General features: G+C 39.1%; 1 protein-coding gene across 1 annotated transcript in view; it reads right to left on the bottom strand.

Moving 5' to 3' along the window:
* pdia5 (protein disulfide isomerase family A, member 5) overlaps positions 1–15,596 on the bottom strand; it is a 66,117-nt gene that overhangs the window by 46,650 nt on the left and 3,871 nt on the right. Inside the window, exons 2-3 of the mRNA XM_069154983.1 lie at positions 7,981–8,107; positions 4,272–4,359 (exon numbers count right to left, since the gene is read on the bottom strand). Coding sequence (XP_069011084.1) covers positions 4,272–4,359; positions 7,981–8,107 — 215 coding nt within the window. The remainder of the gene's footprint in view (positions 1–4,271; positions 4,360–7,980; positions 8,108–15,596) is intronic.

Below are 15,596 nucleotides of genomic sequence, written 5' to 3'. Positions count from 1 at the left end.
TGACCTTGTACAAAGGTCTTGACAATTTTGTCACGTACAGCAAAACATTTTAGTTCCTGATTCATAAAGTTCAACTCTTACTATTTACAGTTACTTTTTTTGTGTGCATCTTTTATATGCATGTACTCTGTACTTGTGGAGTAACAACAAAAACATATTTTGGACTTGGACACTGTGTAAACAGTTGTAGTTTCTACACACTTTTCTGATCCACAATGTATAAATAAGGAGTTGAGAACGGAACTGAGCTCTGCAGAGGTGGAATAAAATACCAACAGGAGGTATTGTTGAATGGCACTTTTGGGAGGAATGTTACTGGTTTGGACCCAATGGAACAATGGACACGGGCTTTTATCCTCTTACTCATTTGGTCATACGTACACAGTAAAAATGACTCAGGAAAAAGACAGCACACTATTATGTTTCTGAACTGCAGTCTTCGTCAACCAACCGATGAGGCAACAGTACTTTTCAATCAGAGAATAAACAGGAGGCCAGAGAATTTAGAATGACTCACTGCTTCAGTACAGAGAGAACAAAGGCCGTGAATGGCAATTCACCCGAGGTTTGTCCATGACTGTTTTGCATTCATCTCTGGGATAACGTCAATTGATGTGTCAATGATCTAACGTAGTGAGCGGGAAGTCTATGTATAGCTGGTGTGCTATAGACTTGTAGGCCTCGGGTTTATACAGCGTCACGTTTGTCAGCAATCAAATTCCCATGCTGTTTGCTTCACTCAGTGAACCTTATGATTTGTCTGATTGTAGTAAATTTCGCTGTTGACCACATGACTACAAACTGCTTGTTGAATGATTAATCTATCAGATCCTGGGTGTTATTAGCGCAGCTCTGGCTGTAGTTAAGGGTCAGGATAACTCGAGCTTAGTTGCACAAATCTGCTGTCAGTGTTAAAAACAATTCTGCCAGAGCAAGAAATGCAAACAGCTGGATGACCAGACAGTTTTCAAAAAGCAGTCCTCACTTGAGCCAAATATAATTAGACAGCAAATCCAATCAAGAAAATTATAACCCAAACAGTCTGTTACTAACATCCATCACACTTGAACGACCAGAGAGAAAAGACCAAATAGATCCTTGTCAAACTTTGATCAATATTTGGAGTGCGCAAATTGCCTGCTTTTGTCTGTGTTTTAAATTTATTGTTATTTATAATTTGTACATTCCCGTGAAATTTACTGTTTCAAAACACTGATTTCACTTTGGACAATGAAGTTTAAACTGTAAAATATTGTACCCTCATTACGTATCTTTGTGTTTGACAACCACATTTTGGCCGACATACCAATTTTGTATTTTTGTCACTCCCCAATAACGTCCCCAAAATCCAGTATCGTTCGAGCCCTAAATACAGCTAAACTATTGATTTGTTTTCAATCAGTATAAAATTGTCGGAATCATCCACTTTTTTTCTCCTTGTGTGAACACTGTTATTGTCTTCCCATATCTCAGAAATCACTTGTGTCATATCAAATAAAAAACAAACAAAGTTCACCTATTAAAACAAGGTTTAAACCACGCTTACAGCACACTAAAGAATTTTTGAGTATCTAAAATTGGTGCTCTCTTTGTGCCCCTATTAACAACTAAAACATATTTTGTGACATATTATTTGATTAGACACATGCGACTTGAAGTACTTGATGTAACTAGGTGGTTGAAGAAGTTACACCCTTAAGACTGGAGAATGACGCAAATTAAAAGTAGGAGCCAAAACTTCGCATTAAGCCAGAATCAGCTGAGCCACTTTGTAAAGGATTAATAATGGTTTCATCATGCAAAGAGGATGAAGCACTGCATGCAATTTAATTATTTCTCTTGTAAAAGACAAATCCTAATCCGTGCTGTGCTTGTTTATGCTTTACTATTCCTGTTGCGTCAGACAAAAAGACTATATATCATAGTATGTTCTGCTTCTTCTAAATCTCCAGAGGAGAGGAAGAGGGGCAGCCCTGTCCTGTTCTCCCTTCCTGTATGAGATCATCCATCCCACTGGTGGATCCCAGTTGGCCACCACTCAGGTCCCTGTCATCTGTTCAAAGTGTGTCATTCTGGCCTCGGTGGTTCTCTTCCTTGGCAGAGCTGACCGTTCTCACACTGTGATATGCACTCTACTCTCGCTCTCCCTCTGTCCACCGTGAGCTCTCAGCTGGAGCTTCAATTTGGAGCCGCTCCATTTGAGATGGTGGAGAAATATGCCAAATAGCACAATGCTTCGCTACAGAGCACTGGCACTGGATCCGTGTGTCCTGTAGTGATGAACCCGGCTCGCTCTAGCTCCCATGGCGGGAATCTGGACCGGTATAAATCTCTGCTAAGCATTAGCACACTCTTTCTAGAACGCTGGAGTTTTTGGAGCAAGAAGAGAAGAGATGATACCATGTCTACCAGACAAAAAGCAGAAAGCGAGTCAAAAGGCAAACACACCAAAAAAAAGGACATGCATCATGGAGTGTTTTTGTAGAGGAACACAGACACCAGCACCTCTGACAATTTCTTTACACTGTTTTGAGTTCAGTTTCTCTTCCTTCCTTCTATCCGCCCGGCCCTCGATCCCGGATAAGCTTGAGAGAGATTGTGAATGCTGGTTGTAGAACTAGGTGTCAAAGGGAAGTTACTCCCTTCCTCATTGTTTCCTGTTTTATGATACATTCTTTCCTCTCTGGTGAGGAAAACGGTTCATGCAGTTGATGGTTTGACGGATAGAGAAAAAAAACAGTGGAACTGAACACCAGAAAGGCAAGAAGAGCAACAAGCCAAAGTCAGATCACCGGGGAGCGAAGCAAGATGTGTTTGGAGAAAATAATTCCTGTTGGTGTCTGAGGAATATCAAGCATCTAAAATTTAGTGAATACACTGTGTGGGCTGGAGATACATGTGTCCAGAAAAATATATGGTAGGTGCATTTTTCTGCCTTCCAGGGAAAAGGGTGTAATGCATAAAAACTTCTTTTTTTTTTCCATATGATTATGCTGCTATTAATGATTTTATTGAATATCTACTGGCAATTAATGAACTGCAAAGTCAACAGAGCAGAACGCCAAAGCATAAAGTTAAGCTTCAGTTCCAGGCACAGCTCATCAAACTGAATGAAGGATGGACGCAGAGTAGTCGAGCCAAAGCGCAGACTTAAACCTCCAAAATGAACATCTGTGGAGAGACCTGAAGATGGCCAATCACAGACGCTTCCCATCCAATCAGATGGAGCTCGAAACGATCTGCCAGGAAGAATGGAATAAACTGCCACATCCAGGTGTGCAAAGCTTGCAGAGAGTAACTGTAAGTTGCCAAAGGGGCTTCTGCAAAGTACAGATTTATTTTATCATTACTATCACTTTAAGCAGAGAAAACCAAAACAGTTTAGAAGCTGTAACTACAAAATGTTTGCCATTTCAGCTTGATAAAGTGACTCAAATGATTTACCAGCTATCTTACTAATCATTACTTTTCTAGGGTACCGGAAATTGGTGCTAAATACCTGATCGGATCTGAAGTCTTCTTTACTTTCATCAGAGTTCCTCTTGACAAAAATAATACTGGGCTGGGTTCTGGCGCTGTTTTTTAAGTTTTTGAAATAAAGAAAATGATGTTTTTATTTCTTAAATGGCATGACAATGGCATTGTTTTTGTGTAAGTACTGCAGTTGTATTTTTTTTTTTTTTTAATTTATTTTCAGACGACCCTGCAATCAAATCATAGATTGAATGACTAATTATTTCAACATTACAGAAATTCATGACTGATACAACTAGTTGCTTAGAAGGATGCAACCAAATTAATGTGAAAACATGAACATAAAATGACAGAAGATCTGAAATTGAACAGTAAAAACTCTCATCCTCTGGCTCCTTCACCACACAGCACTTAGTAAGAGCCATCATTATCCTTTTCAGAAACAACATTTATAATAAAACCCTGAAAGGGGAGAACTGAATAGTATAAAGATATGTAGCACATTAGACCCAAAGCTTTAAGGGCTCTAATAAGTGAGTGGCCTCCTGTCAGATTGTGCCCGAACAATAGAACCAGTGGAACAAGGCCATTTACACCCCAGTGGAAAAGCTATAAATTGTGCAGATGGATGGCAGCGGGGACATTCTTGGGAGGAGTAAATTGCTCTGCCTCTATAACTGCTGTCAGAAAATCCCTTGGACAAAAGAGCCCCTAATGTCGACAGCGGCAGGGAGTCTTGGAGTGATAGAGGAAGGAGAAGTCTTAGAATGTGTTTTTTTAATCATCCCATTACTTACCCACAGTTGACCCAGGCAATAGTCCCTTGGCCCTTTACTGTCTGGGCGACATCGGACAGCAGTTTGAGCTGGGAGTCCCCTGATGTAGCTACAGACAGAGGATAAACAATGGTCAGCCTTGTTACTACAACTGTTCGATAGTTTAGGACAACCAGTGTTTCCCACACACAGATTTACTTGGACAAGCCGCCCTGGTATATTAACTGTCCAAGTATATTTGTTGACCCATTTAAGAAGTTTCATCTAAGAGAATGACTTAAACTCGTGGAAAATTCACCCGTCCTGTGTTTAGACTTAGGGAGAAGGTGGATTGTAGTGCTCGATGTTTGTTAATACGTTAATTTGCTGGCTTTGGTCACACTTTTATAGCACTTACAGCAATGTAACAAGTGTAGTTGACGTCAATTCTAGTAATGTTATGTTCACCTCTGCTCCGCTCCATGTGTGTAGCCGCAGAGAGCAGAGCAGGGGAGAGAAGCTGGCATGGCTGTCAATCACAGCAAATAGCAGCAAAAAATAAATAGTAAATCAATAATAAATACAATTCTTCTGGCTGGCCCAGCCCTATAAAGCAAATGTCTGTCAGAGTGAGTGAGGGACAAAATTTACACAAATTAAAAACCTTGCAGCATTTCACAGACGTTACAGCCATATAGATTTTTACCTAGTGTTATTTTCAGGGTGGGTGGAGGGTCCCATTGGTAGTGGAAACACTGCGTCTCAACTTGGATGAATCTTAAAGGAACCGTATTTCACTCTTTTCAACTATTTTGGTGACACAAATTGCGTGCACTGCAGTAACTAGAGAACTAGAGGGTTCTCCACACGCAGCTGCTTAGCAAGCGTCTACCAATAGTCTGAACGCGAGGTATTTTTTTAACATAGTAAATTGTAGCATCTAGCGACAGTCTGCATGCCATATTTAGGGGACATTTGTAAATTGTGGGAGCAGAAAATAACCTGAGTTACACCTGCCCCGTCCACACTGCATGAGTGTCTGTATGCACATTTGTCACACACCGCACCACCCAAAAACACCAGTAAATTCTCAACCTGTGGGAAACACTGGGACAACTCGGAGCCTTCAGACACAGACGACTCTGTCATGTCAAACAGAGTGAAGAGGAATTGAGTTACAGTGAAGCTCAGTATCTTGCCAATTCACCAAGTGACGAAGAAAGAGATCACTGAGTTTGGGTTGGAGGGGTGATGGAAGAGTGTTTTCTAATACCTTTTAGAGGACGGGTTCAGAGAGCGGGCTTAAGTTACATCAGCTTTCACCATCTTACAATAGTGTGAATAAGCAGGAGATGGGAGGATTATAGGGTGACACAAAGAACCAGACTAACTTTTCAGCAAATGGGGACGCACAGCAGGTATGTTTAGGGCTACTATAGTTTACACCTGCTGCATAATGCTTACTTCCATATTCTACCACGAACCACATGTGTGAGCTCAGTTAAGGACGACATCGAGAATGCATGACCACTGAAGGTTTGCACAATCCTCTGTCTCAGAGACAAAATATAGTCCAACTGTACAGTTTGCCTTCTGTGTAAGGAAAAAGAGACTAGTGTGATATAAACTGCACCAGGTACAAGAACACACACTGTAGTATTCATTATTTTTTTATCAGATATGGCAAGCAAAGTAGATTCCATTGAGTAAAGTAAACAAAGTATAATATTCTAGTCCTTGTGTAACAATACATCATTTTTATACTCCCCCGAAACCAAATGTGTTTTATGTACTGAATAAAGCGGACAATTCCTCTTGATGCTCCAGGCCAAGACTATATTTAGATGCAGGGGTACTGCCATGACTCCCCAGGGCTTCATGCAGGCTCGGAAACAAAAACATCTGGTAATTCACTATCAGTTTATATCCATGCACGGAGTAAAAAAAAACGAGCAGATACAGGCGGGTAAGATACCAGAACCAAAACAAAACCAGCATGTGACTGACTGTAAAGGTTCGGAGGCTGCTGATGAGCAAAGAACGGGGCAAGGTGGTTGGAGGTGGTCATATAATTGGTTGATGAGGAGGGCACTAAACCTGCGTGGCAGAAACTCTGCATGAAGGCTTCATTTGGAGTCTCCAAAGAGGGGAAATCTGAGTGAAGCTACAGAAAGTGATCAATCAGAGCCACAGCTCGATACGTGGACACCTTATCCAATGAGCTAATGTGGGTCATGAATCTTGAAACAAATCTGTGGCTGCGGGACTCCTGCTGCTTAATAAGCACTGTCAGGGTCTTTTCAATGGAAAAATTAGTAACGTCAAGCCGCTTCTTCTACCAGACTGCTGAGTGCATTTCTGTCCTTCTCGGAAATTGGAATTAAAGTCTACTGGGGTGCATTAGGGGTTCCCTAATGGTTGGAAGGAAACACAATTTGTACTGTATAATTGTAATTGTGTTTGACTGCTTTAGTTTCTATTTAACAGCTACTCTAATTCTATAAAATAAATATTTCCAAGTTCATTACTGAAATAGACCACTGTGATCATCATTTGAAAGCAAGCTGCTGGCTTAAGCTACACAAAGCATTAATTTTAAATACATTTAAAGATAGAGTGGTAGAATGTTTCTTAATCAATAATAAGATTTGGGAAAAGGGCCATTGTACGGTGGTACTTTCTTATTACAAATTCAGTTAATTTGGTGTTGTATTTCAGCAAATTTATACAATTTCTACTAATCAAAGCAAAAATTGTGACATACCAATGAACACAATTAACTACACATGCAGTTAATAGGCACATACTATTAAATTATCTAGCTCAAGCTAAGTGAATATGCCCATTGTGTTTCCATTGGAATGGTTTGGATGTGAATGTATAATTGAATCGTATGGTATTGTAGAGGCCTGTAGAGACAGTTGAAATGATAATTTCTGATATGATTATAAAACTTAAGGATATGACGTGTTAAAATGTTAAAATAACAGACAGTTGTAGTTTGGTTGTTTAATTTCCTCTGCATATAACTAATAATAGCTAAATATGCCTGTGATTTTTATTGTGTTGGTGGAGCTGAAAGTCAGAGAAAGTGAACCAGTGTGTCTTCATTTTAATCTCTGTCAATGTAGAAGGTTGTCAAGAATTCAATTCAAAGAGTTTTTTTTACCGTGATATAGTTTTATAGTTCGGATGTGATTTAGTTTTACATCATTACAGGAATATGTAAAATCATCCTTTAAATAAATATTCCTTGTCTTTCAGACAAATAATAATGAAAAAATTAATTTCGAAAATTCACCCTCATCCTTCACTATAATCATACTTTGATATTAAGAAATGATAAAATACCAAAAAAATGTGTAGTTGCAGGTGGTATTTTTCTGGTTGGTTGCCATATTGGCTAACGTATTGTCTGTCTAGGAAATAACTGATGTTAGAGAGAACACCAATATTATCAGGTTTTCAAACACTTCACAACGACCTGTACAAAGACAAGCTGTTTGAGGGTTATTAAGATAATAGGAGCATTAACAATGAACCATTATAATGATGCCAAGAAGGAATGTTTAACTAGAAATGTTTGATGTTATATATACAGTAGCATCTCTGACATCAAATTCCACTCATACTGGAAAAATGTTCTTTTTTTTTATTTTTTTTTTTAATATTAACCCCTTCCACCAGGTCTATAGTGGTAAATATGCAACCTTACATCCAATAAATATCCATTATGTCTGTGTTATCTCACCGGTCTTGGTGTAGAGCACCAGAACATTGGTTCTCGTCCTGAGCAGTTTCTTGAAGTCTTTGTGGTCACTGACTTTCTCTATGAGAGGAGACACTTTCACTGCTTCCAGCGCCGACAGCAGCCACACCTGGAGAAACACGTACAGACACAACTTTTACCAAATCAGGCATCATGTGATGACACCAACACATAGCAACAGGGCAGGTTTTCAAGACTTATTACTTTGTTGTTAACAAACAAAATGTGGCATAAGTATCAGAAGCTGGCATCAAATGTTAAATTTGTAAATCCTTTAATTATACTTTGATCATGCAGTCTCAGATTAAAACCAAAGTTATAGAAACATATTACCCTGGGTAAATTATTATTGATCTTTTATATTCGCAGGATGATTTGTTCTATTTTTGGAAACCAAAAGGACCACTTGTAAACAAGAAATAAAAAAATTGAAAGGACAGATTTCAATGATATTTAATGAGTACATTCTTTGAGCTAATAATGTACACGAGTGCTTTAACATTGAAGTTGTACAGTAGTTGAGTTCCTTTCAAGTACCATGGCACAAACAAGGATGCTGCTTCTAATAGCCTGTATTCACGGTGGCGGCAAAGATATCAACAGACAGGTACATCTGCATCATTAGTCTGAATGGCTCTTTCCACTTTGCAAACCCTAGGAGAGCTAATAGTGTGAAACACTTAATATTGGAAACAAAGCCCGTATTGAGAGGCTTGCACTTTAATCAAACAGGAGTAAGTAAAAAAAAAAAAAAAAAAAAAAAAAAAAAGATTGCACTCCAGGCTTATAGAGTTATTTCCATGCATTCTAATGGTCTCTGTGCCATCAGCATTCATTAAAAAGCCCTTCCTTTCTGCCAACCAAGAACTAAATTCGACACCAAACATTGTCTGCTCACTCAGCGGATCTAGCCTGATGAGTGATATCACCTGGAATCAAAACAAGCACTTGTCAGCCTCATTTTCTAATTTTAATTCCCAACTTGATGCTCCTCTGAGGTGAGACTGCTTGGAATCTTAACATACTATTCTTTGCACCGCAGCAGATTTTTAAGTTAACATAGTGAACCCAAAGGGGCTTAGCACAAGCAAAAAGAAAAGGCAAATTAATTGCCCAGTTATGTATATAAAGTACAATATATATTTGATGCACATATTATCATTGTTACTAAGTACTGTGTTGTGCTGGAAAGTTTTTAGGTCATTACTTTTGCATGAGTCTGATAATTAGAATCTGAACAACATTGGATGTTTTGTCTGTTCATAAATCCCAAAACAAACCAATTCATGTTGTAATTGTGCAGTAACTTACATGAAATATGGCACCTACCTACCAGGATTTACCCCACTACTGTAAGGCTTAGGAGCAGCACCCAAGCCATTCTGGGCACCACCTTAGAAAAAAAGTGAAGATAAACTAACTTTTTCTTGAAGGTTTTGTCTTTAAGCTTTTAGGGCATTGATTATTTATTACATGCTCTAACTTTTCAAAAACAATTTGAAAATATTACACATATGATAACAATAAATGGGCAAATATTATATATGCAGTATGTAAAATTGCATATTTCTAATCAAACTTTTCTTGGGGGAGGACCCCTAGACCCAACACCAAACACATGCCCTTAGGTATTCCACAAATAGGCAACAAACTGTCTACATGAGGCAAACATTGTCAGCATTTCCTTGATCTCAATATACAGCGTACGCACACAGTTTCCGAGAATGTTTTTAGGAAGTAGTTTTAGTTTTTTACTTGTGTAGCTTGGTTATTAACATATGACTGAGAAAGAAACCAAACGTGATGTGTTTCAAACCACACCAGCCGTGTAATCCACTTGTCTACCATTTATCCGTCCATGTACTCTTTGTTCCAGGGATACTTATTCCTCTAATTATTCAGTAATAGCCACCCTTTTACCAGCGGAGTTTTTGAACTGTGACGGTGCTTTGAAATGGTTTTATGGATGTTTTGGCACGCGTGTTGGCGAGACTCGGGCTCAACTTTAGAACCCATTATAACTGTTGAAAACCCAACACGTATTGAGCTTCCTTCTTCAACAAAGGAGCAAGTTATACTTTGGATTCAAGTTTTTACTTTTCAACTTTACATGTTTCCAGTAACAGGTTTCTGAGGGTGTTTTCCAAATTTGGGTTTAGTTGGCAACAAAGTGATTAAATTAAATATTAGTCCAAGTATGCTCAGACATTTTCATCAAGGGGTTATTTTAGGCTAACATGCAGATCTGCTTTTCAATGCTGTTTTTGCACAAATCATGCTAATGGCCAGATAAACAGTCTTCCACTCCTTCCTGCAACGTGAGGACTGATACTACTCCTACAGTCAAGGTTGCACCGATCCTGCTGTCAAGCCAACACAGCTGTGATAAAATGTGTCTTCCACCAACTGAAATGTGTGCCATCTTCCAGTGACAGATGTACAATAATAGAAATAACTAGACTGTGCTGACAGGTTCCCCACAGAGCACCATAAGTGACAGGCCCATTCGCAAGCAGCATTGCAGCTCTGCTAATGATTTAAGCTGGAGTTTTGTTACAATGAAGCACACGCAGCTAAAATAGGAAACCATGAATGCAGCAGAGCAGCAGTGATGTAGTGTATTCAGATGATATGACGGCTGAAAGTAACAAAAAGTTAAATGATAATAAAAAATGAGTCAGATTTATTTTCATGGTCTCTGAATTATCTGTTGGTGCTGCCTTCATTTCTGTGGCTGCAAGCTTCATGCAATAAGTGGCAATTTTTCAACTTGAGCTGCAAATGATAAATGCGAGTGAGTGACGATAAACTACAGAGTACAGCTCCATTTTTATCAGATAACAGCGGTCTTAATCAAAAACACTTGTCTAGCTATCTTAATAGTTCAGTTCACATGGATTTTCTGGGACTTTTACTCTCTTTGTGGAGACAAGAGGATCCATAACTTTGAGCCGAGGACATAATAAAAATTAAAAAAAATTCCCCTCGGGGATTAATAAAGTAACTACCTAACCTAACCTAACGGTTTTTCTACAGTAAAATTATTAGAAAATGTAGATTTAAAGATATCAAATTTAATCAAATAATCAAACATGATAATGGTCATAGGTGTTGTGCTGCTGGAGTGCACTGGAACGACAACTACAATGTTCTCTTGATCCTGTTTAAATTCCTTAACATTTTATCAGCGTTTGAAAATCTAATAATCTTCAAAGCGTACAAGAACTGAATGAAATGGTCAAAGTTGTCAGTGACATTAAAGATGTATTGATTGATTTAGGACGTCAACTCGAAGTCTCCTTTTGATCCGCTACGGTTTGCCCTGTTAAAGTTACTGCATTATGTGTTAATACAAACTCAAAGGTTCAGGTTGTGCACATACACAACAGCATCAGAGAGGAAACACTGCACTTTCTTCAACTCTGCCATCACTGTGAAAAGTGTATTTGTACATGTCTTTATCACTTCCCCCTGAACACATGCTGCAGGTGGACTGCCTCATTGGTACAAAGCAGTTCAGGGAGGAGATACAAGGAGAGCAGCATGATTTGGGTAAAACACACACCAACTAATTTTTCAGTTACACAGATATCTGGCTCCTTCAGGAATGCTAAATGAGGAACACAAAGCAGAGAGAGAAAACAAGCTTTACCTCAGCACTACAGCTGGGAATTATTGGCTCGGCAACAATTATTTTCTTCAACTTGGTCATTTAAATTAAGAGAAATAGTCATTTGTCTTTATCAATGTGAACTTTTCCCAACACAAACTAAACACATAAGACTACAATTTGACAACACCACAAACTACAGCTTTTAAGAATACCTTGCAAAAACAAATTTGAACAAACACTGAACATTGTAACCTTCATGAGGGCAGGATTCATTGCAGATTGTTGTATGAGACCGTGTTAATTTGAGTTTTTCTAACCTAATAATCTGTCAACAGAATGTATACAATCATTAATACTGATATTTCTGGGCTAAGCCGATGTAAACCAATGGCCTGCCAACAATTTAGTCAGACTAACATTACAGGCGAGAAAAAACTGAAATTGACCCCGTCAAAGCCACAGTGTTGCAACTGTGCTTAAAACCTTTGCATAATACCACAAAAGCTGCCACCTCTCTTTGTTGACGGTCACAATAAAACAACAGCGTAAATGTCAACTGGCACGTACCAAGTGTGACCTATCACGAAATCCATTTTCATAATCTACCGGAAACTCTTTCATCATCGATCATGCCGCGACCCTGTACACGATCCCCTCTATTACAGTGGCATTTCATGAGCACACGAGTTGGAGCAGGACAAACACAGACCCAGTGCCTCAAGGAAATCCATTATTGCGTTATACATCGCCCTTCCTTATCTGCCATAAAGGTATGTCCCATCATGATACTGTAAAAAATATAGCACTTGCTTAGCAGCAGGTGCTCAGCCCCTGCCCGCGAGCCCACACCCTCCATCTGCTGTGACAAATCTGCTTAATAAATGGCATCCAGTTCTAGGGGCAAGCACTAAATCAGCACAAATCAGACCAGTGTTTGTCAAGCACTTGCCTTGAGTTTCCTCTGACTAATGAGCCAGTCAGGTGTGCGTTAGTGTCCGTGGACTGGCTGATGGTAAAGGAAGCTATGCAGCATCCAATAACACACGCGGAGCTCTGATTTAAGAGACATCTGAGCTCTCGAATGAGCAGAGGAGCAATCAATTGCAGGCTTTTGCAACTATCACACATCAGCTATCAGTAATAGAAGTCATTGGATACGTTTAGCCTTCTAACACACCACCAGGACTCTGTTGTGGGATAAAACCATCAGAGCTAAATACTTTTCTGGTAACGATGTTTCCACAGAAATGGAGTATTACTGAAGAGTCTTGTTGAAAAATGGCACTGAATGTCTCATTTACTTATTCTTTAAGTCAGATAGTTATAGTTTTAATTTTGATGGACTATGGCTTGTTTTAAAACGATAATTAATGTTTGAGAAGTCTATTTCTTTTGTTACATAAAAGATTAGTTCACAATGGTACTTCATCTACTGCATTAGTCAAGCACAACTGGATTGCCTGTTATATTCTTAAAGAGGTTTGGATTGATGACTTACTGTGTGCAGTTCAATTGTAATCGACTTAATTTAGCTCATTTACTGCTTGTTTGTGGGCTGAGGACTCCTGAAAAAGCTGTATTTAATGACTTATACTTGTTCATGTTATGTTTTTATTTTCTGACAGCAAGGTTGGTCGATGTCTGCCAAACTGGCATATGACGACGTGGCTACAAAGCAGCCGTTTGGTGAATAAAAACACAGGCTGTCTACTTGAAGCTTCATTTGGGTTTAGTTTTATTTTCCTATAGGTTACCTTTTCTGTGATTTCTGACAAACATGAGATCACAATTGTGGAAGAGCTACCGCCGCTTCGCACAGTTCATTTATCCACCACAGCGCAGGGTCCGAGCCTTAAAATTCACTGGAATAATTTCAGAATCTGAGCCTGAACCAACGTGATCAGGTCACACCTGAGGATTCAGGTTGTCAATTATAAAACTCAGTGTTCAGACATTTGGTGATCACAATGGTGGGCTCCCATCATGATCACTGTCAGCCATCATCCATCTGCCCAACCCTACATGCCTTTTACACAATACATAACATTTACATGATGACAAAGTCGTGAGACAACTCATTATCTTTTAATCAAGAACCTTTAAGCCGTTGTGGTATATACGTTACATGACTAAACGCTATAAGACCTGTCATCAGGAGGAATCTCCTGACGAGCCTATCTGGTCTCCAAACTAAGTTTTGTCACGATAAGCACACACGACAAGTGACCCGGGAAATGAGGCGAGAGCAACCATCACACAGGATTCTCCTTTTTCCAAAAATAAGATAAGCACATATTAGGCATGCAATTGCTCTACACTAGTATTTCAAGTTTAGAGACAAATATTTGCTTTTGAACTATTAGATACAGGACAAATATGAAGGAGAAAGCTGTTTCAAGTCTCTCTGAGAAAATTCACAAGAGACACTCTAAAATGTCTCCAAACCTCCTCCCAGTTTTTTCATCTCCAGACATTCTGCGCTCTCATTGGCTGTAGCTCGTCTGGCCCTCATTGCCAGTCACAACCATGTCACGACGTACTACAGGATTTGGACTCTCCGATAGAGCCAGACATTTAACCCGCTTGATATTTTTTGGGCATCTGCAATACATCAATGAGTTTCTTGGATGGTCCCTCTGAACAGCACCAATTTAGCTCTGTTCCACACATTTTGACATCAATCTCCAAAAATTATCAACGCTACAATTGTGCATTGTGAACTCTACATAATGGACAAATGGGTCTGTCAGACATAAACTCAGGTATTTATTAATACTGGCTGTTAGTACCGTTAGGTAAAATGCCGTTTAACATTCTTTGCGATGTTAATAATAATAATAATAATAATAATAATGTCTGGCATTCAGTGAAGCTAAGCTTGGCCATCCTTACCACCAGTGGAACAAAAAAGATTATTTGAATGTATCATCATAAGATTTTTAATAATTGACATCAATTGATCATGAAGTCATTTATCATACAACAAAAGAACACATTCACTGGTCCAGCTTGTGAGGACTTGCTGCTAGTTTCTCCACTTAACATGATTTCAGATTCATATTTTCAGATTCTGGACTGTTGGTCAGACAAAAAAATGACCTTATATCTTCAATACTCAAAACTAATAAATACATTCGAGAATAAGTTGGCGTCCTTAATACAAGCATACCTAAAAACTGCAAACAGAGAAAAATGAAGAAAGTTAAGAAGTTACCAGAAACCAATCCTTTTTAGATATGATGATCAGAAATCCCATTTAATATTATTATATGAATTAAAAAATCGGACGCTGGTGAGCTTTTGTTAAATCACTACAGTGTGTACATGCATTGGGTCTGAAATACATGCCAATATCTGAAAATGCCAAAAAAGTCTGTTTTTGGGGAACACATCAATAAGAGCCCCGAGCCTGGTGGCTGCTGCTACAATCTGGCAATTCTGCAAATCTGTAAACAAAATGTCACCGAAAGCAGGTAGAGTCGCACATATTGATTATTCTGGCCTGACAAAAAAAAATATGCATCACTGACAGGCAAACTAAATTTGTAGGTTAGGTTACCAGCCACGGGCAAGTCACTAAATAGTTAATTGTGTTTGTGTGATTGTGTGTGTGTGTGTGTGTGTGTGTGTGTGTGTGTGTGTGTGTGTGTGTGTGTTGTGCTTATTTTTGGAGTTTGGATGAAATTGTTTTGACAGGCAGGCCTCCACCACCCAGACAGCTGCCCTCCAACAAAGTGCTGCAGCAGTTTATCAGCTCCCATCCGGAATCACCTACATACACTCGAAAGTGCTGCCTGCCTGCCTGACTGACACACACACACACACACACACACACACACACACACACACACACACACACACAGACACACAGACACACAGACACACACACAGACAGACACAGACACACAGACAGACACACAGACATGACAAAACACGCACTCAGTCACAAACAACAAAGGTCACCAGCAGTGGGTAAGAAGGTCAA

Source organism: Embiotoca jacksoni, unplaced genomic scaffold (genome assembly GCF_022577435.1).
Source record: "Embiotoca jacksoni isolate LCO1_2020_lvr unplaced genomic scaffold, fEmbJac1.0.p SCAF_2, whole genome shotgun sequence".
Taxonomy (NCBI): domain Eukaryota; kingdom Metazoa; phylum Chordata; class Actinopteri; family Embiotocidae; genus Embiotoca; species Embiotoca jacksoni.
The sequence above is the reverse complement of the archived record's forward strand: the minus strand, read 5'-3'. Positions and strand labels throughout refer to the sequence as shown.